Source organism: Orycteropus afer, unplaced genomic scaffold, assembly GCF_000298275.1.
Source record: "Orycteropus afer afer isolate SDZICR_OR568_19922 unplaced genomic scaffold, OryAfe1.0 scaffold00261, whole genome shotgun sequence".
Classification (NCBI taxonomy): Eukaryota; Metazoa; Chordata; class Mammalia; order Tubulidentata; family Orycteropodidae; genus Orycteropus; species Orycteropus afer.
Genome location: NW_006921848.1, coordinates 1,019,867 through 1,045,338, shown reverse-complemented (window position 1 = coordinate 1,045,338; position 25,472 = coordinate 1,019,867). Strand labels below are relative to the sequence as shown.

The 25,472-nt window shown below is 49.6% G+C and overlaps 2 protein-coding genes across 2 annotated transcripts; one reads left to right on the top strand and one right to left on the bottom strand.

The window, feature by feature from the left end:
• Positions 1–11,233: 11,233 nt before the first annotated feature.
• B4GALNT1 (beta-1,4-N-acetyl-galactosaminyltransferase 1) lies at positions 11,234–17,109 on the top strand. The gene is made up of 10 exons (XM_007950041.1): positions 11,234–11,451; positions 11,974–12,138; positions 12,262–12,368; positions 13,432–13,472; positions 13,624–13,804; positions 14,830–14,928; positions 15,078–15,268; positions 15,717–15,857; positions 16,091–16,331; positions 16,892–17,109. Exons 1-10 carry the CDS (start codon positions 11,234–11,236, stop codon positions 17,107–17,109), a joined length of 1,602 nt encoding a protein of 533 aa, XP_007948232.1.
• A 703-nt stretch (positions 17,110–17,812) lies between these two features.
• On the bottom strand, positions 17,813–25,022 carry LOC103204826 (solute carrier family 26 member 10). The gene is made up of 18 exons (XM_007950043.1): positions 24,680–25,022; positions 24,074–24,184; positions 23,343–23,500; positions 22,994–23,158; positions 22,571–22,723; positions 21,817–21,899; positions 21,503–21,650; positions 21,285–21,398; positions 19,962–20,039; positions 19,777–19,872; positions 19,247–19,353; positions 19,084–19,153; positions 18,894–19,010; positions 18,718–18,748; positions 18,555–18,637; positions 18,398–18,452; positions 18,173–18,279; positions 17,813–17,851 (listed from the first exon to the last, which is right to left on the bottom strand). Exons 1-18 carry the CDS (start codon positions 25,020–25,022, stop codon positions 17,813–17,815), a joined length of 2,058 nt encoding a protein of 685 aa, XP_007948234.1.
• Positions 25,023–25,472: the final 450 nt, after the last annotated feature.

The following is a 25,472-nucleotide window of genomic DNA, read 5'->3' as shown; positions in this document are numbered from 1 at the left end:
ATTGCTTGAGCAAATTAGTACATTTCCTGGTACTTGGTATGCAGCTATTGATCTGGCCAATGCCTTTTTCTCAATATCAATTTCAAAGGACCATCAGAAGCAGTTTGCCTTCAGCTGCCAAGGCCAACAGTATACTTTCACAGTCCTTCCTCAGGGGTATATCAACTCCCCGGCACTATATCATATAAGCTTTACTGGTTTTGTTTCTCTAGAGAACCCAGTCTAACACAATGGGCAAAGGATCAGAATTAAATCAATGGAAGACAGAATTAGGGAGATTGAAGACAAATACCTGAATACTTCTTTGGAAAGGGATAAATCAGAAAAAGAGCAAAACAAAATGAAGAAGGGCTAAGGTTCATGTGGGATACCATCAAATGGAATAACCTACATGTAATCAGAATTCCAGAACAGGAAGAGACAGATGAAACCACAGAGAAAATTGTTGAAGATTGGTTGGAAGAGAATTTTCCTGGTATGATGAAAGATGAGAATATATCCATTCAGGAAGTCCAACAAACCCCAAACAGGATAGACCCCCAAAAGAAAATCACCAAGACATATATCATCATCAAACTCACCAAAACCAAAGACAAAGAAAGAATCATGAGAGCAGCACAGAAAAAATGAAAAGTTACCTACAAAGGGCAACCAATAAGACTAAGCTTGGATTTCTCAGCAGAAACCATGCAGGTGAGAAGACAATGGAATGGTATACATAAAACCCTGAAGGAGAAGAATTTCCAACCAAGAATTATGTACCCAGCAAAATTGTTCCTCAAATATGATAGTGAAAGTAGGACATTTCTGTACAAGCAAAAATTAAGGGAATTTGTTAAAACCAGACCAATCTTACAAGAGATGCTAAATGGAGCCCTTTGGACAGAGAAGCAACAACTGCCAACAGCAACTGACCATCAACACACATGATGATATAACCTAGAAACCAGCCCAGCTATGGAAGTATCCAAAGTAAAGAAGCCTACAAGATTGTAAACAGGGAACCAGAGACATCAAGTGACAAATGAGGACAACTACAAACCAAAAAGAGGGGAAAAACTGTGTCATGACAGAACTTCTAGATGGTAAGGAAGTCAAGACAACTACAAGATAGAATGGACTGTTCTAAACTTGAGAAGAAAACTATAAATCACAGGGTAGCCTCAAAGAAAAAAACCTTCACATCAAAATAAAAAAGAGGACCAGCACAAATATTTAGCAAATATTAAAACAATATCAATTAAGGAAGTGATAACATGATTCATAAACAAAATGAGCTCAGCATAGAAAATTATATGAAACAAAGAAATTGACACCACGAAAAAGCACATAACAAAAATGACAGTAACAAATTCATATTTGCTGATAATTACATATCTGGCAAGGAACTTATCTCTAAGTTTTTATAGAAAACTCCAATACCTCAACACCAAAGGAATTAACAATCCAATTGAAAAATGGGCAGAAGACAGGAATAGACACTTCACCAAGGAGGATATTCAGGTGGCCAGCTACTACATGAAGAGATGCTCACAATCATTGGCCATCAGAGAGATGTAAATCAAAACAACAATGAGATACTGTCTCACCCCAGCACTGATGGCAAGGTTCAACAAGACAGAAAATAACAAATGTGGGCGGGGATGTGGAGAGATTGGGACTCTCATACACTGCTGGTGGGACTGTGAAGTGATACAACCACTATGGAAAACATTATAGAAAATACTTAGAGAGCTGGAATTGGAGATGTCATTTGACCCAGCAATCCCATTACTAGGTATATATCCTAGAGAGGTGAGAGCCAGGATAGGAACAGATATATGCACACTCAGTGTTCATTGCAGCACATTTACAATAGCAAAAAGATGGAAACAACCTATGTGCCCATCAGCAGAAGAGTGGATGACCAAACGATGGTTTATATGCAGAATGGAATGCTATGCAGCACTAAAGAATAATGTAGAGTCTGCAAAACACGGCATAATATGGATGAACTTGGAGGACATTATGCTGAGTGAAACAACCACAGAAGGACAAATATAGTATTAGTTCCTTGTTGTGAAGGGTCAAAGAAAGGTTTATATATGGAGGGAAACTTTCTTTGTTGGTTGCCAGGGGTGGGAGGGGAGGAGAGGGAACACTGAAAAAAAAAAAAAAAAAAAAAGCATTGACCCATGTCACTTTAGTTTTCTGTATTTCACTGTACATAAATTATATTTCAATAAAATGCATTTAAAAATAAGTGCTATTGTCAAACAAGACAGGAGAGTTTAAAACAAGAAATAAAATATGAGAAAAAATCTATTAGAATCTTGGATATTTTATTCTAGTCATGGCATAATTTTGTCTTTTCTTAAAGGAACTGCAAGAAGCTGATAATGTTTTACTTATGCAGAAAAGGACTGAGTGAAGTGGCTTCTACCTTCATTTTGTGCTTTTTTTGGACTCTGAATTGTCAAAACATATGTTTGGATTTTTTAAATTGTGATTTGGGTGAATGTTTACAAAAAAAATCAGTTTTCCATTCAACAATTCACCCAAATTTTGTTTTGTGTCATTGACTACAATCCCTGTGATGTAATATCACTCTTGTCACTTTCTCCCTGTGCTTCTCATTTTCTTTCCTCCTTCTCTCCTAACCCTTCCTGCCTTCTGAACTTTGTCATTGGGCAAATGCTACCCTTTTGACTTCAAATTGTTGGTTGTTCTAAGGACTTTGTACCTTCCTAGTGTTACTGTTCACTTGTAGAACTGTCTATTGTATGGCTGAAAATTGAGCCATTGAATGAGTTCAGTCATAGCTCTTAAGGGTGACTAAATACCATAATCTCAGATGTTCCACCAGTCTCTATCCAACCAGTAAGCCTGGTGTATACATATATATTGTTGTTGTTGTTGTTGTTATGTGCCGTCGAGTCAGCCCTGACTCATAGCGACCCCTCCTTGGGTTTCCGAATATATATATATATATATATATATAAATGATTTTTGAGTTTTCTCTTTATCCAGGACCTTCTATTGTGATCCTTTTCAGAGCAGTTGGTAGTGGTAGCCAGACACCTTCTAGGTCTCTGGTCTCAGGTCATAGAGGCTGAGGTTTCCATGGTCCATTAGATTTTTGGACTAATTGTCTCCATGTGTCTGATTTTTTTCACTCTTTTCTTTGCTCCAGATGGGGAGAGACCAATAGTTGCATCTTAGATAGCCACTGTCAACCTTTTAAGACCCCAGTCGCTATTCACCAAAGTAGGATGTAGAACATTGTATTCGTGAACAATGTTATGCCAATTGACATTGATGTCCCCTGAGACTATGATACCTGAGTCCCCAGGGTTGTTTTGTTGTTATTGTTGTTATGGCGAAGAAGTTTTCATAACTTTGCCCCCATGTATATCTACTGTACTAGACGGGGTTCTCTAGAGAAAAAAAACCGTAAAACTTATATATATATGTATATTTAGAGAAATTTATCTTAGGAAAATGGCTCACACACTTATAGAAGCTGGCAAGTCCAAAGTTCCTGGATCAAACTTCAAGCTGGAGGCTTTTCCCGACTCTTGCAGCCACGGGGCCAAGGAGCTCAAGGCTGGCAGACAGTACACTGGCTGTTGACTCCAACGAATGACAAATTCAAGATCTCCAGGCTGAATAGTGGATTGTTCATTCACAGAAAGTTGTAGGCAGCACAACAGAATCCCAATCCAAAGAAGAATGTCTCTTTTCCCAGGATGTCCATAGATATACTGGAAGCAGGCCACACCCCTAGGGAAACTCCCTTTCAACAGATTGGCCACTCAAAACATAATCATCTGATCCTATCATGGGAATAACCACATCACAACAGCTTAAACCACACAGAATTGTGGTCCAGCCAAGTTGACACACAGCTCCAACTATCACATCTACTATATTCATGAATATATTTACAGCACATAAATGCATATGTAGAAATGTGTTCTGTCAAACTTATATATATTTGTGGGTACAGTTCCATTTCGACACCTATTCAGCTTGTATGTCTATCTATGTATCCACTTGTAGATTATTGTTATTATTGTTACTACAGGATTGTATATGCATTAGTATTTACTCTGTTGCCTTTAACTCTAGTTTGCATTGTTTTTATTAAAAGAAAATTCAACATGGATGTTGGGCAAGATTACTGCTCTTTTTTTGTTTGCTTGTTTTATTTGAACATGTCCATATAAAAACAGTTTCGTTGATTTTATAAATACTATAGATAGATTGAAAGGAGTTCTGGTGATGCAGTGCCAAAGGCATTTGACTGCTAACCAGAAGGCTGGCAGTTCAAACCCACCAGCTGCTCTGCAGAAGAAAGATGAGGCAATCTACTTCTGTAAAGATTTACCACCTTGGAAACCCAATGGACGTTGCTATGAGTCAGAAGGCAGTAGGTTTGGTTTTGGGTTTTAGAGATAGATAGAAGAAGCTCTGTTGGTGTAGTTGGTAAAACATTTGGCTGCTAACCAGAAGGTCAACAGTTCAAATCCACAAGCTGCTCCACAGGTGGGGATGAGGCGATCTACTTCTATAAAGATTTACAGCCTTGGAAATCCAATGAGGGTGCTATGAGTTAGAATCAACTCAAGGCAGTGGGTTTGGGTTTTAGATAAATTGAGTAGCAGTCACTGACGAAGATCAATGAGTACAGCCTTAAGTATGGATTACATCTCAACATAAAGAAAACAAAAATACAACTGAACCAATGAGCAATATCATGACAAATGGAGAAAAGACTGAAATAGCCAAGGATTTTATTTTACTTGTATTGATCCGCAATCAACACCCATGGAAGCAGCAGTCAAGAAATCAAACGATGTATTGCATAGAGCCAATTTGCTGCAAAATACCTCTATAAAGTGTTTAAGAGCAAAGATGTCATTTTGAAGACTAAGGTGTCCCTGATCCAAGCCATGGTATTTTCAGTAGCCTCATATGCATGTGAGAGCTGGACAATGTATAAGGAAGATTGCAGAAGAATTGATGTGTTTGAATTGTGGTGTTGATGAAGAATATTGAATGCACCATGAATTTCTAGAAGAAAAAACAAATCTGTCTTGAAGGAAATACAGCAGGAATGCTCCTTAGAAGTGAAAATAGCCAGACTTTGTCTCACTTGCTTTGGCCATGTTGTCAGAAGAGACCAATCCCTGAAGAAGTATAACATGCTTGGTAAAGTAGAGGGTCAGCGAAAAAGGGAAAGACCTTCAATGGGATGGATTGACAGTGGCTGCAACGATGGGCTCAAGTATAGCAACAATTATGAGGATAGCCCAGGACCAGGCAGGGTTTTACTCTGCTGTACATAGGGTCACTATGGGTCACAACCAACTTGACAGCACCTAACAGTGACATTGATACCTGTGTGTTATTTTTTCAAAACAAGAAAATAATAATAATAGAATTAATGGATATTATTTATTTATTTAACCTTTTAAATGATGATGTAGACCTATATTATTGAATTGGAAAGATGTTTACAATAGAACTAAATGAGAGAGACAGATTACAGAATGGTATGCAAAATAGTATTCCTTTCCTTTCATGTAAAATCAGAATGTGGATAGTAGATTAAATAAAAAGTATTATATCAATGTTAAATTTCCTGAAGTTGCTAACAGTAGTATCTAAGAAAATATATTCTGAAGTGTTAGGGATAAAGTGACATGATGTATGCAACCGACTTGCAAATTTTTCAGAAAAATAAAGTGATGTGTATGTGTTATATATACATACATATATATACATACATATATACATACATATATATATATATACACACACGTGTGTGTGTATATATATATATATAAATTTACTTACTTACTGCCATTGAGTCGGATCTGACTCATAGCAACCCCTCCTTGGGTTTCCGAGGCTGTATCACTACCAAAGTAGATTGCCCAACCTTCCTTCAGAGGAGTGGCTGGTGGGTTTGAACCCCCAGCCTTCTGGTTAGCAGTCAAATGACTTAGGCACTATATCACCAGAGCTCCCATATATATATGGGACCCAAGGAGGGGTCGTGATGGCAGTGAGTTTGGTTTTTGTTTTGGTATAGTTGTATGTTGTTGTTGTTATATATATGTTTATATGTCGTTACATACATATATATATATATATATATATATGACAGTTGGAAGCTCTCATGGCATAGTGTCTAAGGCATTTGACTGCTAACCAGAAAGCTGGAGGTTCAAACCCACCAGCCACTCCTCAGAAGGAAGATCAGGCAATCTACTTCCGTAGTGATACAGCCTTGGAAATCCAAGGAGGGGTCGTTATAAGTAGGATCTGACTCAACGGCAGTGAGTTTGGTTTGGTTTATATAAAAGTTACCATTAAGTGGATTCCGACTCATAATAACTCCACGTGTGTCAGATTGGAACTGTGCAGCATAAAGTATTCAATGGCTGGTTTTTCAGAAATAGATCGCCAGGCCTTTCTTTCAAGGTGCTTCTTTTGGGTGGACTTGAACCTCCAATCTTTCCATTAGCAGCTGAGTATGGTAACCCATTTGTATCATCCAAGGACTCACATACATGTGTGTCTGTGTGTATGTATGTATATATGCACACACATGCATATACTATATATTTCTATTTGGTGCTTGGAAATGGTATTAGAAACCAAGATCTGGGTGCATGGCTGTTCATTCTCACTGGGTTTGTTTCTAGCTCTCATGAGTTTATATTGATACAGAGGAGCAAGACATTTTAGTCTAGCTAAGCCTTGTGAAGGAGCTCTGGCGGCATAATGGTTAAAGCATTCAGCTGCTAACTAAAACGTTGACGGCTTGAACCCACAGCCACTCTGTGGAAGAAAGATGAAGCAGTCTACTTCTGTAAATATTTATAGCCTTGAAAGCCCTATAGGGCAGTTCTGCTCTATCCTACAGGTCGCTATAAATTGGAATTAACTCATGGCAGTTTTGTGTTTTTTTTTAATGCCTTGTGATGTTGGCACCAAGTTATTATAATATCCTTCCTCTCTAAAAGTATTTAACTAAACAAATGCTCCTGTACTTAGAGTTGGTCATTGGTAATAGTGATGAATTTAAGTGGTCACAAATTCTTTACAGCTATATCCAACAAAAAGTGGAGTTTATTTGGCCATTCCTTGAAATAGCCTAGCCTTATCATTTACTTTGACATATAAATACATATGTACATTTATATGGGAGCTCTGGTGCTGTAGTGCCTAAGGCATCTGACTGCTAACCAGAAGGCTGGTGGTTCAAACTCACCACCCACTCCCTGGAAGGAAGGTTGGGCAATCTACCCCCTGGTGATATCACCTTGGAAACCCAAGGAGGGGTCGCAATGGCAGTGAGTTTGGGTTTTGTTTTGGTACATTTATATGTTGCTGCTGTTAGGTGCTGTTGAGTCAGTTCCGACTGGTAGTGACCCTATGTGCAGCAGAACAAAACACAGCCTGAGCCTGCACCATCCTCACATATTTGCAGTGCTTGAGCCCATTATCACCACCACTGTGTCAATACATCTCATTGAGGATATTCTTTTTTGCTGACCCTCTGCTTTACCAAGCATGATGTCCTTCTTCAGGGACTGATCCCTCCTGATAACATGTCCAAAGTAGATGAGATGAAGTCTTGTCATTCTCACTTTCAAGGAGCATTCTGGCTGTACAAGACAGATTTGTTCCTTCTTCTGGCACTCCATGGTATAGTCGATATCCTTCACCAACACCGTAATTCAAAGGCATCAATTCTTCTTAGATCTTCCTTATTCATTGTTCAACTTTCACATACATATGAGGCAACTGAAAATACCACAGCTTCAGTCAGGCACCTTAGTTCTCAAGTGGCATCTTTGAACACTTTGAAGAGGTCTTTTGCCTCAGATTTTCCCATTGTTTGATTTCTTGACTGCTGTTTCCATGAGCTTTGATTGTGGATCCAAGTAAAACAAACCCCCTGATAACTTCAATACCTTCTCCGTTTATCACAGTGTTGTTTATTGGTCCAGTGGTGAGGATTTTTGTTTTCTTTGTGTTGAAGTGTAATCCATACTGAAGGCTGTAGCGTTTGATCTGCATCAGTAAGTGCTTCAAGTCTTCTTCACTTTCAGCAAACAAGGGTGTGTCAACTGCATATCACAGGTTCTTAAGGAGACTTCCTCCAATCCTGATGTCACATTCTTCTTTATATAGTCTAGCTTCTCAGATTATTTGCTCAGCATACAGATTGAAATAAGTATGGTATAAGTTACAACCCTGATGCACACCCTTATATACATACATATTCACAGAGAAAGAATATTGTGAATTACAAGCAAGGTCTCTAGTGGTCTTGCAGCTTTTACTCTCACCCACTTACTGCCCTGAGGTCAACAGGTAATGAAACCCAGCCTAGCCTCTCTGATGATGAAAGATCATATGAAGAGAGAGGTTCAGTCAATAGCCAACTCTCACCTCCCATTACTGTGAATGAAGGCAATTTGCATCATCCAGTCCCATGGATCTGGGACTTGCCAGCCTCGATAACTGTGTGAGCTATTTCTACATTACCAAGCATAAAGTCCTTCTCTGGTTTTGCTCCTCTAGAGAACCCAACCTAAGACATTGGGTACTAAGTGTGGTTCTAAAGGAGCAAAACTGTAAGGATAAGTATCCTGAATTGTTTCTCAAGTATGGCTAGTCTTAAAGGCCCTGATGAGTCTGCCTCCAGTAGTAAAGACAGTACTGCTAATCCTTGGTGTGAAATGGCAATAGAAATACACAATACATCACCACCAATGGATCAGATATTTGTGAGACACCAGGCTCTGTGTGGTTGTATATTTGACACTTTTCTACAATTTTGTCAGAATGAGAAGTACAAGTAAGCTGGACAAAGTGTTGGAAAAGGATCAGCTCAAAGCTTCAGAGTCACAGCTCAAACACTGCACGTTGTTGTTGTTGTTAGGTGCTGCTGAGTCACTTCTGACTCATAGCAACCCTGTGTGCAACAGAATAAAACGCTGTCTGGTCCTGCACTGTCCTCACAATTGATGCTATGCTTGAGGTCATTGTTGCAGCCACTGTGTCAATCTATCTCATTGAAGACTTTTCCTTTTTTGCTGACACTCTACTTTACCAAGCATGAAGTCCTTCTCCAGAGGGTGGTCCCCCCTGGTAACATGCCCAAAGTACATGAAAAGAAGTCTTGGCATTTTTGCTTCTAAGGAGTGTTCTGGCCATACTTCTTGCAACACAGATTTATTAGGTCTTCTGGCAGTCCATAAAAAAAAAAAAAAAAAAAAACCTCACTGCCATCGAGTTGATTCAACTCAACTCATAGCGACCCCTCCTTGGGTTTCCAAGGTGGTATCTCTATGGAAGTAGATTGCCTGATCTTCCTTCCAAGGAGTGGCTGGTGGGTTTGAACCACCAGCCTTCTGGTTAGCAGTCAAATGCCTTAGGCACTATACCACCAGAGCTCCCATGACATAGTCAATATTCTTCACTAACACCATAATTCAAAAGCATCCATTTTTCTTTGGTTCAGCCCTCACATAAGTCATTGTTCTTGCAAAATTCTGTTACATGAGCAGTGACATCCTCTTTATCCTCAAGGCAATATTTTCCAACTCCTAATCCTTCTTTTTTTCCTACTTTTACATTCTAAGGTGGACTCAATGACAGCTAACCACAACAATTCCAAACACTCACTGCTGTCCAGTCAACTCTGACCCACAGTGACCCTAGAGGACAGAGTAGAAAGCAAACTGTCACATCTTTCTCAGGTGTTATGGCTGGTGGATTTGAACCACTGACCTTTTGGTTAGTGACCAAGCCCTTTAACCACTGTTCCACCAGGCCTCCAAACCGCAATAGGCCCTTTATTCACTGAGGTGTATGTCAGATAATCAGAGAGGAAGCGTTGAATCTGTCTTTGTTAACTAGACGGAGACTTTATTTTCCAAGATACAGACTTGCTTCCTTTATTTTACCTTTATAAGTCAGGCCTTCCGTGAACTAGGGTGTTAGGGCGTTCTCGTCCCACTCCCTCCCAAAGCACTTATTACCTATTTTTTCGGAGTGAGTGGGGAATGGGACCGCTGGGATTGAGGACAGATGGTTGAGATGCCAGGGTTTAGGGAAGAAGAGCTGAAGGATGGGGGACAAATCTCCCCTGAGCTCCTTCTCCGAGACCCTGCAATTTCCTTTTCTGCCCAACAGAAGGCGCCCCGGCGCTCACATTCCCAGCGTGGAGCCAGAGCCTCCACCGCATCTAGCCGGGGATTCGAGCCGCTAGGCGCCGGGAAACTGAGAGCCGGGCGGCGGCCTGGGCCCTCCGCGTCTGGCAAGAGGGGCAGGGCGCCAGGAGCCCCGGCTTTGTTTAAAGGGCTGAAACGCGGCTGTTTCTCCACGCAGGAAACGCCCAGAGTCACCCCGCGTCGCGGTCCACAAAGCCCGAGAGCCCGCGGGCGGGAGGGCTTGAGCGCGCTCCGCAGGCAGGAGGAGCCCTCACACTCGGGCTCACGCCGCCTCACTCGACAGATCGCCCCGGCCCCATGAGGACCCCCAGGCCGGCGCTGGGGGCCCGGCGCAGCCCGGACTGCAAGCGTGCTTTCGCGGTAGAGCGGTAGACAGGTCAGTGCCGGCGCGGGAGGAGGGCCGAGATGGAGGCGGGAAGAGCCGTGCGCTCCGGTCCCCGCTGTCCCTTCCTCCACTGCTTCCCGAAGCCACCCGCGGGGTCACCTCCACGGAGACACCTCACAGCGCTGGCGTGATTCTGCATTTTTATGACAAGCAAAGTGTGGAGCCGCCCTCTGCAGCCCGCTCCGGCCCAGATGATGCTCCGGCTGGGGACAGGGCGGAGGCGGCGGTGGGGGGTGGGGAGAGCGCTAGCCCAAGTGGGCGACAGGCTCAGGGACCGCAGCAGCTCTCATTAAACGATGCTTTCCCACCTATAAGCGGCCACCTCGAAACGGCCGCATCCAAATGTCTCTAGCATCAAGATGCCGGGCCTCGGATATGAGGGCAAACCGAGATGCGAAAGAGGGAAAGAAAAAAGGAGGCCGAAAGCCCCTGCGGAAGGGGAGTGAGAGGAGGAGGAGACGCGAGGTCGGGTGGGGGCTAGAGAGTCGCTGTGCACATCCTAGGGCGCGGGGTGTGGAAAGCGCCGTGGGGAGCCAGCGGGAGCCTCCAGAGCCGCCAGGGTCAAGGGTCCCGGCCCACGCCGTCTCTCTCACATTTCCCCATCTCCAGGATGCGGCTGGGCCGCAGGGCCCTCTGCGCGCTGGTCCTGCTGCTCGCCTGCGCCTCGCTAGGGCTCCTGTACGCGAGCACCCGGAACGCGCCGGGCCTCCGGGCTCCCCCTGCACACTGGGCGCCCTTGCAGGGCCCCCCCAGGCCCCAGCTGCTAGACCTTGCCCCAGAGCCCCGCTACGCACATATCCCGGTCAAGATCAAGGAGCAAGTGGTGGGGTGAGTGTGGGAAGCTTCCTGTAGCAGCTGGGGGGCGGTGTGGGGGCTTTTGTTTCTTCTGGTACTGGGCTCTGACCCCTCGGTTCTCCATACTCATTGGGCGTGTGTGAATGGGAGTGGGAGAGGGCTGCTGAGGGTCAGGCTGGGGTGGGGGCAGGGTTCTGTCCTCTCAGAACCTTATCACAGGGATGAGAGGATGTTCAGTCAGGGCAGGAGCCTGCAAAAGTCCCTGGTGGGAGTCAGTCAAGAAGGGAGATTTCAGATGGGGCCCTGCATGGTGGATGGGCAGCTCCTGAAATCCTGGTACTTAGCCTTACTCTATGCCTCTGTAAAATCCAGACTTGGGGGACACAGCATCCTATGTTGAGAATGATTCCAGGAGCAGTGTTTGAGGGGACAAATATTGGATGGGCAATGGGTGGGGTCAAGTGTGGGATGCTATGTGAACCGTTGGTGGGATGGATGGAGCTGTGTGGCCGGGTGGGGGGGGGGGCCTCTGATGCCTCGTCCTTCTCTCTCCAGGCTACTGGCTCAGAACAACTGCAGTTGTGAGTCCAGTGGAGGGGGCCTTTCCCTCCCCTTCCAGAGGCAGGTCCGAGCCATTGACCTTACCAAGGCCTTTGACCCTCAGGAGCTGAAGGCTGCCTCTGCCACAAGGGAGCAGGAGTTCCAGGCCTTCCTTTCAAGGTGCCAGCAATAAAGAAAGGGGTGACTCTGAGGGGGAGAGCAGTGGGAGGCCTGGAGGGCGGGTGTACCAGGAGAGCCTGTTTCCCTCTGACTCCCTTCTCTCTTCCCCCCTTCCACTGCCAGGAGCCAGTCCCCTGCTGACCAGCTGCTCATAGCCCCTGCCAATTCCCCCCTACAGTACCCTGTGCAGGGTGTGGAGGTTCAGCCCCTCAGGAGCATCTTGGTGCCAGGTGGGGAGGAAGGTCTAGAGGATGACCTGTGCCCTGGTGGGGGTGACAGGGCCTGAGGTTGGGTGGGGAAGAATGAAGAAGGTTGGAATGGGAGGTAGGACTCTTGATGAGAGGGGACGTGGAGGTCAGAAAGGAGCTCATGAGGTGGGAGATGGAGACAGAGGGATGCTAGGATTCCCAGGAATTGGGGCAGATGTGTACTTGACTACTAACCTGAAGGTTGGCAGTTCAAACTTTCCCAGCTGTACTGTAGAAGAAAGGCCTGGAAATTTGTTCCCATAAAGATTTAATTAAAAAAAAAAAAAAAAACTCATTACTGTCTGGTCAGTTCTGACTCACAGTGACCCTATGAGACAGTAGAATGGTTCCATAGGGTTTCCAAGGCTGTGATTTTCATGGAAGCAGACTGCCACTGACTTTTCACTTAGCAGCTGAGCACTTAACCACTGCACCACCAAAAGCTCCTTCTGTAAAGAAAACTATGGAGCAGTCTTACTACTCTCTAACACATGGGATCGCCATGAGTTGGAATTGACTCCACGACAACAGGTTTGGTTTGGTTTTAGTAACTGAGGAGGTTTGAGGAGAATAATCTATTCTTTGTTGCCTAACCAAAAGTTAGGTGGGTGTGTGGTTAGGCCAGACCGTTGAAAAGATACTGCTTTGATAGGAAAGAGTCAAAAAACAGCCACTCTAGGCTATGTTAGGAGCTCTGGCGTGTAGTGCCTAAGGCATTTGACTGCTAACCAGAAGGCTGATGGTTCAAACCTACTAGTCACTCCTCTCCTCGGAAGGAAGACTGGGCAATCTACTTCTGTAGTGGTACCACCTCGGAAACCCAAGGAGGGGTCACTATGAGTCGGATCTGACTCCATGGCAGTGAGTTTTGTTTTTTTGGTTCTAGGCTATGTTAGTCAATATAGGCCTCAACAATGAGGTCTCAAATAAGGCCTCAACAGGAGGAATGGTGAAAAGTCAAGTGTGTGTGTGCTGAAAGAGGGGAGAGAAAGTGAGGAAGAACTATGGGCTCTCTGTGATTCTACCTTCCCATCTTTCCTCCCAGGGCTAAGCCTGCAGGCAGTTTCTGGTCAGGAGCTATACCAGGTGAGAGGAAATATACTAGGGAGGTTGGGGAGGCCAGGTAGGCAGTGAGGATGCTGGGAAAAGAGATAGGGCTAAGGGAGGAATGAAAGGACCAGGGAGGCAAGAGGCGGGTTTGGGGACTAACCATGCATTCTCCAACCGCCTCTCCCAGGTGAACCTGACTGCCTCCCTGGGCATCTGGGATGTGGCAGGGGAAGTGACAGGAGTCACTCTCACTGGAGAGGGGCAGCCGGATCTCACGCTCGCCAGCCCAGAGCTGGACCAGCTCAATAGGCAGCTGCAGCTGGTTACTTATAGCAGCCGAAGCTACCAGACCGACACAGCAGACACAGGTGTGAGGCTGGGGTGGATGTAGGAGCACCCTAGGTGGCAGAGAGAACCCAGAAAGGCTGAGACAGGCAAGTGGCAGAGGGCGTGGGAGGCACTCGGGCAATGGCCAGAGCTGCCCAGCCACACAATGGGTGTTTCAGCTAGGCCAGCAGGGCCAGGGCAGGAGAGAAGGGGCCTTTGTTCATGTGGGGCCAGAGAAGGCCAGGGGGAAACTGGAGCCTTGGGTGTGTCCCCCCTCCAGGCCAACCATGGGGGCCCCAGGAAGTGCCCTAGCCCAACAACCAAGAGAGTCAAGTTCTATTCCCAGCCTGCCACTTTCTAGAGGGCAAGGGTTTTACCCCCCTGAGCTCCATTTTTCCTCTAGCAAAAGGGGCATGACACAGCCCTCCTGCTTCTCTCCAAGGCTTGCTACACGAAGCCTGCTCCCACCACGGGGCCTTTGCACTAGCTGTCACCTCTGCCTGACATGCTCTTCCCCCAGATTTTTGTATGACTGGCTCCTTGTCATTTAGATCTCAGCTCAAATGTCTCCTCTTCATTATCACATTACTTGTCTTACTTTCTATTCAGTAGTTCCCAGTATCTGAATTTTCTTGTTTACTTAGCCTGGAACCAGACAGGCTGGGTTTCTATCCCAGCTTTCTTCCTTCATAGCTGTGTAAATGTGAACAAGTTACTTAACTTCCCTGTGCCTCAGTTTCTTTTTCTGTACCAGGAATCTACTTAACGGTGCTAGTGTGAGGATTAAATGAGTGAATGCGTTTAAGATATACATTTAAAAGTTCCTGGCATGTAGTAAATACTCAATAAAGGTTGGCTTTTCATTAAATCTTTTTTGTTGTCTTTCTCCCACCAATTAGAATGTAAGCTCCGTGGAGCTGAGGACCTTGTGTTCTTGTCCACCAAGACCTAGAAAGGTGGAACACAGAGGACCCACTTACATATTGGTTGACTGACTTGAGAGTGCTGCCCCAGACTTAAGAGCACTTCCCATGTCCTTTTCCCTCACTGTGTTCTTTCTCCACAGTCCGGTTCTCCACTGAGGGACACGAGGTTGTCTTCACCATCCGCATCAGACACCCTCCCAACCCTAGGCTGTACCCACCTGGGGCTGTACCCCAAGGAGGTGAGGTTGGTGAGGGCAGGGACCTAGATTTGGCCCTGGCTGGAAGGGGAAGGGGAGGTAAGTTGGGAGCGGACAGTCCTAGGAGATGATATCTTCATGTTCCTCACTCCTGACCCTCTCTGCCCGCAATGCTGCACCCTCACTCTTAGCCCAGTACAACATCAGTGCTCTGGTCACCATTGCCACCAAGACCTTCCTTCGTTATGACCGACTAAGGGCACTCATCTCCAGCATCCGCCGCTTCTATCCAACGGTCACCGTGGTCATCGCTGACGACAGCGAGAAGCCTGAGCGCATCAGCGGCCCACACGTGGAGCACTATCTCATGCCTTTCGGCAAGGTGTGAACCCAGCCAGGTTGGGCTGCAGCAGAGGGCAGGGGTGTGTGGGGGTGATGCTCTCAGTCTGCAGCCTCCACTTGCCTCCTAATCTCTGGGTGCCTGCTAGGCATGCGGACTCACGGAGTGTAAGATCCCTGGGAGCAAGACTCCTGTCTATCTTGTTCACTACCGCATTCTTAGATTAACGCCTAGCACCTAATGGGCGCTCAAGAAATAGTTCATGAATCAGTGAACGCATGTATGAATGCATAGGACCTTTTCCCAGAACACTGACTCACAAACCCTGGGAGTGCTTCCCCCCCCCCCAACCTTGCGCTCGGTCATTCCAAAGCACTTAAAAGTTTGGAGAGGGGCACAGGCTGTCAAGAGGGTCAGAAGAGGAGGAAGAAAGGGGAGAGGCATGCCTTATCTCTACAGCCTCCTTCTACCACATACACCCCTCCCCCAGGGCTGGTTCGCAGGCCGGAACCTGGCGGTGTCCCAAGTGACCACCAAGTACGTGCTATGGGTGGACGACGACTTCGTTTTCACCGCGCGAACGCGGCTGGAGAGGCTCGTGGACGTGCTGGAGAGGACGCCACTGGACCTGGTGGGAAGGGGCGCGGGCTGCGGGGGTGGGAGGTAGAAAGAGGGAGGGAGCACGGCTGCGGAGGATCCAGTGGGCCCCCGGCCGCGAGGCCCTGCGACCGAGGGAGGCCGAGGAAACGCCGCCTGGCTGACGCCCTGGAGCCTGCAGAAGTGAAGCCGGAGTGCCCCAGGGAAAGAAGGGCACACACCTCCCGGATGCTGCCGAGTCTAGAGCCACCTTCCCTCTCCTCGCAGGTGGGGGGCGCTGTGCGCGAGATCTCGGGCTTCGCCACCACCTACCGGCAGCTGCTGAGCGTGGAGCCCGGCGCTCCGGGCGGCGGGAACTGCCTCCGGCAGAGGCGCGGCTTCCACCATGAACTCGTCGGCTTCCCGGGCTGTGTGGTCACCGACGGCGTCGTCAACTTCTTCTTAGCGCGAACCGACAAGGTGCGGGAGGTCGGCTTCGACCCGCGCCTCAGCCGCGTAGCCCATCTGGGTAAGTGGCGCGTCATCCTGGTCGGTCCTGGAGGGGACCCCGCGGGGCGCTGGGCGGAGGTCCCTCCTCCTCGGCCTCTCCCTCAGAGCCCAAGGCCGCCACCCGGAGCCCCTTAGAGCAGTGCTGTGAAGATTTACAAAGGCTGCCCTGGGGCTCTGAGAACTCTCTGTGGGAGACAAAGCTCCCACTTCCTCTAGGCCCGCAGGCCATGTAAAGCTCCACACCGAGTCCAGCTGCTAGGTCCACCTAACTATGTCACACCTAATTCCAAGCTGAGTCCCCTGGTACAGACCACACTTAGAGCAACCCATCAGTATTTATTGAACCTCTAGGCAGTGGGGGTGGGATTTTGTTTTCAAAGAGAAAGGCAAAAATATATGGACACCATTTTAAGAAGAGTAAAAACTGAGATCCAGAAAGATTAACTCACTTGTCCAAGGTCCTTAGAAAGGGTATCTTTGCATATCCATCTTTTGTACCCCAACTCTCAGTTCCCCAGTAAAGGTTGGCCTTCTGCATCCTCAGGACCTTTCTCTCTGTGCCCCCTCCCCCACCTCCAGAGTTCTTCCTGGACGGGCTTGGTTCCCTTCGAGTGGGCTCCTGCTCAGATGTGGTTGTGGATCATGCATCCAAGTTGAAGCTTCCTTGGGTGTCAAGGGATGCCAGGGCAGAGACTTACGCCCGGTACCGTTACCCGGGATCACTGGATGAAAGTCAGGTGGCCAAACACCGCCTGCTCTTCTTCAAACACCGGCTACAGTGCATGACCGCAGAGTGATGGCCACCCAGGGCCTTCCGTCTATCAGGCTGGACCTGCCTCCTTGTCCCTGCCAGGAATTTCCAGCAAACCCCACCACCCAGTGACCATTTGACTGTCTGTGACCTCCAGCCCCTCACCCCTCATCTTCAGAACCTGATCCCACATAGGGGCTTGTCCTGGTGACACCCCTCCTTTCCTCGAGTGCCCAGGGGCATGATGGAGCCGTACCCTCTCCCACAGCCAGTGCCAAGTCCTCCCCTGCACCCTTTTCTAATGGGGCAGGAAATGGGGGGTTGCTTTCCAAGTGCCAAAGAGCCCAGGGGGACTCTAAGAACTCTAGAGTAGAAACACTCTCTTCTCATCTCCTTGGAACTGGGGGGTAAGGAAGCCACCCTGAAATGTAATCCCAGGACTGTGCCCCCACTGCTATCTCTGGATCCAGGACTCTGTGTACCAGCTCCAGCCCCCTCCCATGGAGAGAACTTATGACTCTGGGTTTGAGGTGAGGGCTGGTGAACACATGGTCAAAGCCATTCTCAATCTGTCTTTACAATATTGTGGGCATGGAGGAAGGGCACCAAGGGTCCATGTGCAGACACCCAGACTCACTTCATGTGTCCTAAAGTCTCCCATCTTCATTTTATTAGCGACATTAATTAAGGGAGTTCAGGGCCATGGTCCTCCCCCCACAGTGATGTTGTCCACTCTCCATGTGACCCAATCAGACCCACACTGTGCAAGTTTTTGGACCAATGAGTTCCTGGAGAAAAGAAGGAATGTGTCAGGAGTAGATTAGGATAGATTAGGCAAACCCCCATCCCTGCCTGAGATCTGGCAGTCCTCTGAGGGGCACCAGCATCCCCTTTGGGATCTTAGTTCCTCAGTTTTTCACCCCTAGCTAGGCCCAGTCTCCCCAGTTTGGTCTTAAAAGTGTCTAATCATTTCATTCCCACCGCTTCCTCCTTGATCTCTCCCTCCTTAGTGCCCTTCCCAAAGCCCTCTGCCTGGGTCTTCACCCATGGCTCACACTTCACCTGCCCAGCCCCTCCTAGCTCCCACTCCTGCTGCCATGGCCCCTCACCAGTCTCTCCAGGGCATGAGCAGCTGCATCCTGGACACTCACAAACAGCTCTTCTGGGGTCACTACGTCCAGAAGTCCTGCCCAGGTCAGTGTCCCCAACACCGAGGCTATGTGGGAAGGGGATCAGGCTCTCAGTCCCCAAGTTCATACCATGTCCTCTTATCTCCCCCAAGTGTCCACTCACTCCCAAGACAATGAGTCCCTTCACCCTCCCACACCTCTCACCATTACACTGAGCCAGTAGAAGGTGGATCCCAGCATCTCGACAGCGGCTGGCCAGCTGTGGGGGATGGGGGATGTGTTGGGGGAACGTTAAGTCTGAAGTCAGGGGTCTGAGTGGGATGACAAGTGGACTTTCTCTTCAACCTACTCTCTCCCTCACCTGTACCACTTCTCTGGCCCCAGCAGTGTCTGCAAAGGTGACCCCACTGCAGTCAAGTACCACCACTCTGACAGGCTCAGCAACTAGGGTGGGGAGAAAGCAGAACTACCCAGATGCTTCCACGGATCATGCTCAAATCTCCCTCCTTGTCATCCCATCTCACCTGCGTCAGGTGGCCCATCTGGCTTTGGAGTCTCCCGTGAGTAGAGAGGGGCAGTCAGTTGGCATTAGGGAAGAAACCAACATGAATGCGCACTCCTTTAGCATAAGGATACAGCTCAGAACCCCCACCTGCCTCCCACTCCCAGAGGAGCCACTCTTCTTGACTGAGTCCCTTACTTTGCCCCTCTCTCCAAGTCCCAGATGCCACTCTAGGAAACGGCGGAACTGTCCACGGGTCCCGAAGTAGAGTGGTGTTGGATAGCTCAGGATGCAGAGCCCCGGGACCTGGAGGAACTAAGGGATCAGAGGGTCAGAGAGACATGCGGGTCGAATCTTCCCTTCCTTCCTTGGCTGTAGCCCACCTAACCTTGTGGCTCTCTCTGAGTGGCCTGTAGAGCTCCGTTCCTTCAGCCAGTCCAAGGGCCAGGCACTGCACCCTGGACAGGGAGCCAGGGTCAGATTCGCAGCCTAGCCCAGCTGGGGAGTCATCCAAAGCATCACCTCTCCCCTCCCCTCCTCTCAATTCCCACCTCTGGGTGCGGCAGACCACAGTCATCATGGAGAAGACCACACCCACAGCCAGGCCCACGTCCACGCTCAGGGTCACTACAGCCACCCACGTGACCATCCACACTGCCTGTGGAACATGGAGTAGGAGACTGCCCGGAAGGAAGGGGCCAGGGTCATACTGCTAGGGAAAGGGGTCAGCGGGAAGTGACCACCAGGGCAAGTAATGGAGAAGGTAGAAAGAGTGACAGAAGGAAGAGACAGGATCAACCCTGAACAGGAGATACACACAAAATGTAACGACCTCAGACCTTGTGCCAGCTGGGGAGTTACAAATACTTAGGTCTGAGAGGGTTCAAACCTCACCCTTCAATTTGTCTCTGAGTAAAGGGTCCTAGGAGGTCTATGTGTTGCAGTGGCAGAAGAGTGAGGTGAGAGTGAGGGGCCTGCAGAATTTAGGACCAGGATAATTAGCTTTGATCCAGGGCAGAGGCTGGGGTGCTGGGAAGATGGAGGGGGGGGGGCATTGCAGGGTATGGCTGCCATTTCTCACAAAGTCTATGCGGCTGATGCGCCATAGTTGTGGAAGCTCCTGCATCTGGAAGAACATCTGGCGCATGCTGGAAATGTTGATGCATGCCAGGACAGCCTTGGGGCAGAGGAGGCAGGCTGACCATCCCAAGGCCCCGGTCTGTAGCCATTCCTCCCAGCCACCTTCATGCTTCCTCTGCCCCTTACCTTGGGCAGGTAGTAGAAGAAGGGTCCCAGCCACAGCAGCACTAACAGGACAATCACACAGGAGAAAAGGCCCGCCAGCTAGAGGGAAGGAGGGTTGGAAGCAAAGAAAGAAGGGAGCTCGCCCCACCCCAGCGTGAGAGCTGGCCTCCTAGACTACCTGGCCTCCCTTGGAAATCTCCCTCCCAAACTGATACTCTGATATTCCTCACCTCCTTCTGGATCTTCTGCCATTCATACCTATCTTTTCCCTTGCTCCAACTAAATGCCTGTCATTTGCCCTTCTCCCCCTATATGTAGTTCAGCTTCTCTCTTTTCGTAGCCCACTTCCATCTTAAAAACCATCTCTGGATTACCCTAGAGGAAGGTCAAACACATGTTTAGGACATCAAGAAAGAAAAGTATTCAATTTTGATATGTTTCTTTTTAAAAACTCATCAAAATAATCCTCATGGGAAAAAATGAGAATTTTGTCTCTTAAATTTATTTTATAGTTTAGTATTGTTTTTATCTTAAACTGTAGCTGGGTCACCATAATCTCTCTCAGTGCTTACAGCCTGTTGTTGTTGTCATTCTTGTTAGTTGCATCTGACTCATGGTGATCCCCTGAGTGAAGAGTAGAATGTTCCCTAGATTTTTAAGACTAAGAGCCTCCTGGAGCAGATTGCCAAGGCCTCTCTTCCAAGGTGTCTCTAGGTAGGTTTGAACCTCCAACTTTTTAGCTAGTAGTTCAGGGCTTAGGAGCCCTTATGGCGCAGCAGTTAAGCACTGAGCTTCTAACCAGAAGGTTGGTAGTTCAGACACACCCAGTGACTCTGTAAGAGAAAGACCTGGTGACCTGCTCCTATAAAGTTTTACAGCCTGGAAAACCTTATGTAGCAGTTCTACTCTCCCACTTAGGGTTGCTATGAGTTGTGTTGAAATTGACTTGACAGCACCTAACAAAAATAACAGTTGAGCACTTAACTATGCACCACTCAGGGACTGCTGCTTAGGAGGCTGCTGTGTGCCATCAGGTTGATTCTGAAGCATTACGACCCTATAAGACAGAGTAGAACTGCCCCATAAAGTTTTCTAGGCTGTAATCTTTATGGGAGCAGATTGCCGTAGGTCTTTTCTCCCTAGGAGTGACTGGTGGAGTCTTAATTGGCCTTACTGTTATCTTTTATACTGTCTGCCTAGATAATCCTATCCACTCATGCACCTCCCTCACAGATTCCCATCCTCTTTCTAGATGCTCCCTGGGTATCTACCAATCTCCCACCTGTTTCTCCCCCTGACCTGGATGCCCGCACCCTTTCTCCTCATTCAGAAATGCCCTCTTACCTGTGTATTCCCACCAGCATCCACCAGTATGCTGGTTGTGGCCAAGGTGGCTGAGTTGGGAAAGCAGGAGAAGAGGGAGGAGATGAGGTTGGAGACACCATGTGCCAAGAGCTCCTGGAGGGATGCAGTGGGATGAAGGAGAGAGAGACAAAGGCGGGGTGGGAGGTCAGATTAGGGGTGGTCTCCTGAATGAGGATGGGGTCCACCCTCAGTCACACCTGGTTGGAGTCAATAGTGTAGCTATACTTGTCTGCATAGATGGAGGCCAGGGAGGTGGACACAGCAAAGGTCACCAGTGCAATGGGCAGTGAGTCAGCCAGGATCCCGGGCAGCTCAGTCAGGTTGGGAAATAGGGGTTGAGGGAATCTGAAAAGGGAAGGATCCGTGGTGAGGCTGGCTTGGATGTTGCAGGAAGTAGGGAAGGCAGAGAAAATAGAGCAGGGCAGGACTAGAGGAGGTGTTGGGTGGGAAAAGTCTTGGGTTACCAGGAAAGGCACAGGAAAATAAAGTTGGCATTTTTTCATTCTCTTACCCTCTAGGCAGCACCCCCACTATCTGGACATTGTATCTTATGTCCAAGGAAGAGGTGAAGCAGAGCACTGAAGCCAGGAGGACCTGGGGAAAGGGGAAAATTTAGGGCATCAGAGGTGGGTCCCCTGGAAGAGGCTAGAAGGGGCTCAGCATGAGAGAGGACCATAATATAGGGGCAGGTGGTCACAGGAGCCCAGCAACTGAGGAAGCTGTGGTATGTTTATGATAAGTACCTGACAACAGATTTAGAGTGAAGGAATGTAGGGCTAGGAAGAGAGGTGATGGACAGACACCTGGAGCTATGGAGACACAGGGATGGGAGAAACTAAGAGTGGGCTGACTTGGGGCTGCTGTAAGTAGGCAGGTGAACTATATCTAGGGAGATACAGGGTATCTGTGAAGACTGAAACAATTACTTAGTCCAGGAAATTCAGTGAAGGGCCCTGTGGGAGATGTGAGTGGAGGTGCTGTGGCCAGCCAGACTGCAAGGGAGCCCTGTGGGGAGGAAGAGGGAGCATATTAAGAGGTCTGTAAGGGGGTTCCTTGAAAGAGGGAAGGAAGTATTGATGGGAGGTCTCAGATGATCACTGGAGGAGTCCTGGAAATGTACTTGTGTGAGCTGACCTCTCGACTGTGGCCCCTCCGCGTTCCACAAGGGGGCGGAAGCGGCCCCGCGAAGTCATTTTGGGCCTTTCGCTAGAGCTTGGTCAGGGTCTGTGCCTGGCAGGGGGCTGAGACGCGGGCACCATCCTCACCATGACTACTTCCCCTGGGATCGGAGTGGGCAGCCTGTCTCGGAATCTCACGTTCAGTTCCTTTACTGGCACTAGTAGGGCCAGACTGAGTGCCGAGATGGTCAGTTCCGCCAGACTGCTCCGGGGCAGCGCCGTCAGCACGACGGCCAGCGTCTGTGGGCAGGGGCGATGAGAAAGGAGTCCGGGTAAGTGTCCATCGGTCCTCAGCGCCGACACCAGACGGAGGCAAGGCTCTATCTCCCTGCTTTCATCAGATCCACCTCCTCAGGCGATCCTCATTCAGGCCATGTGGTTCTAACCCTCTTCCTCCGCAGTCGCCCCCGTAACTCACAGCCCCTCCACCCGCCGCCTCGCCTTCCCATCGGGATTTCACTTCTCCCGGGACCGCTACAAACCTCCTCCCCGCTGTCCTTCCACTCTCACCTTGAAGAGTGTGAAGCAGCCGATCTGGCGAGGGAGGGGCAACCCCAAAAGGCTCGGCAGCTGGGACACGAGCACGTGCAGCGCGGCCCCGCTGGTCAGCGCCTTGACCACAGGCTCGGACAAGAAGGTGGACAGGACACCGAGCTGCAGCGCGAACATCGCCAGCTGCAGGCGAAAAGATGCACCATCTCCAACAGGCTGAGACGCAGACCAGCCGAGCGCAGTGCGCTATCTTCTCTGCGCACCTCGCCCGCCTGGTCCCGCGCCAGGGACTTAACCCTCTCTCCCAGCCCAGTACCCTAAGCCCCCAGCGCGAATCCCCCAGGGCTCTTTCCGGGCCCTCCCTCACCATCAGTGCCCCACTCCCGAAGGCCAAGGCCGCAGCCGCCCCAACCCGCTGAGCATCCAACTGCTCCCTCTCGATTCCACTCAGGTTGCCCCCCGGGGGTTCGGGCACCAGCCGCTCGATGGCCGATCCAGTCATGAGGCTGAGTACAGCAAAAGTTCCTAGGGCGGGGAGGGGGTGGGGTGGGGCAAACGTAGAGCTCATCCGCTGTGCTGCCCTGGGCACAACCACAGTGCAGGCTCCGCGCTCTAGGGCGCGTGTGCTGCTGTCAGACCCTGCTCGCCCAGGAGGCTGCTGCCCGGGTGAAGAAGACGTGGAACCGTGAGATGGTGCCACAGCAGGCAACCGGCGGTGAGAGGAGACAGGTGGGTGCACCAGCCGTGAAAAACTGCTCTAATGCGTCGATCCCCCTCCTGAAGACTCGTCACCAACTGAGTGCTCCTTTGGATGACCACTCACCTCTTCTCCCCATTCCAAGTCCCAGAGCTGTTGGTTTTAACCAAACGCCTCAGAGAGAAAAAGTCCGAGTAAACCCCTGCGTCTCTGCAGCCACTCAGCATCCCCAGCAGAGTACTGCTGAGGTCAGAGGGTCGCGACAGGGGCGGTAGAGACATGGGAGAGGTAAAGAGGAACATAGGAGGCAGGGAGCTTACGATAAGGCAAGTCTCAAACCCTTGTCCGTTCTCACTCCACGGTGAGGGCGAGCAGTCTCTGGAGGTCACTGAGTCACTCACCCGTGGACAGGTGTCTCCCAGTACCCAACAAGGTGTAGATGAGGACGGGGAAGAAAGAAGTGTAGAGTCCGAACACAGGAGGCACAGAGGATAGGAGGGCAAAAGCCATGCCTGTGGGGAGAAGGGAAAGAAAAAATCCTAGGTGTGGAGGGCCTGATGCTCAGCGTCTAGGACCTTGTCCCACCGCCCACACTTAGAGGCTGAGAGACGCTCCATCCTGTCACTTGAGGGAACCAAGGAGTTAATGGACCTCGGCAGGAGGTCATGGGGCGGAGAAGGGCACAGAACCGTGTCTGCCCACTCCCGGGGGGGGGGGGGGGGGGGGCAAGCTTCGAGCCTTTCCAGTTCCCTGAGCCGGAACGTGTCCCAGACTTCTTGCAGGATTGCGCGGAGGAGGGGGTTGCGCAGAGGTGGGGTTGGAGACCTGACCGGGCAGAGGTGACGAGCTCCACAGAACTTAGCCCAGACTTGGTTCCAGGTCTCACTCCCCGAACCCTCAGCGACATTAACCAAATATTTGCTGCGCGATTCCCCGCTCCCTGCGCCGCCTCCCCAAAGCTCTCTAGAGTTCGGGACCCCTGGCAGGCTCGTGTTTGGGCCGCTCACCCTGGGGCACGTGCACAATGCCCACGGTCACTCCGGCCACAGCATCCCCGAGTAGCCAGGCCTTCCAGCGGTAGCCGGGCAGCCAGCGCAGAGGGGGCAGCCGTGCCTGGAGCAGGCGCCACGCTCCCGACCCGGAACAGGCGCTAGCTTGCCGCCTCCACAACCTGTGCAGACCCGACCAGCGGGGCTCCTCCGGGAGCTCCGGTTCCTCCTCTGCGTTCCCGAAGAGCTGTCGGAACTGGGCCTCGGTGAGAGGTTTCCTGAATCCGATGGCTAGGGGTGACCTAAGCCCGGAGCCCTCTCCCAGGCCTGGGCAGTCCCTGGCGCCCAAGAGCCCACTCATTCTGCCCTGCCACCCCGGCTCCTCCTGGGCTTAAATACCCTCCGCCCGCTTGCCATGAGCCCCGCCTCCACAAAGCAAAAGTCCAGTCCAGTCCTATAGGGGGCACTGCCTTGGGAGCCTTCTTGGACCTCTCCAGGCGAGTTACTACCTGGGAAGTTTCCTCCGACACTCTTGGTCTTGGCCAAATCTCTGGGGCTAATATGGGGGTGGCACTAGAAGAGAGAAGGAACCAGAGAAAGGCCGAAAGATAAGCGCTCCCCACGCTCTCAACTCCCAACACCCGCTGCTGACTCCCCGCATCATCTTCACTGTCCATCCCTTTCCGAGGCTGCACTTTAGGCAGAGCCAACAGCTGGCTCCTCGGGGTCTTCGGTCCTGCCCAGAGACGCTGCTTTACTTGCTAGAGACCAGCCAAGAAACTTCAGATGGTCCGCTACCTCACCCCAGGCT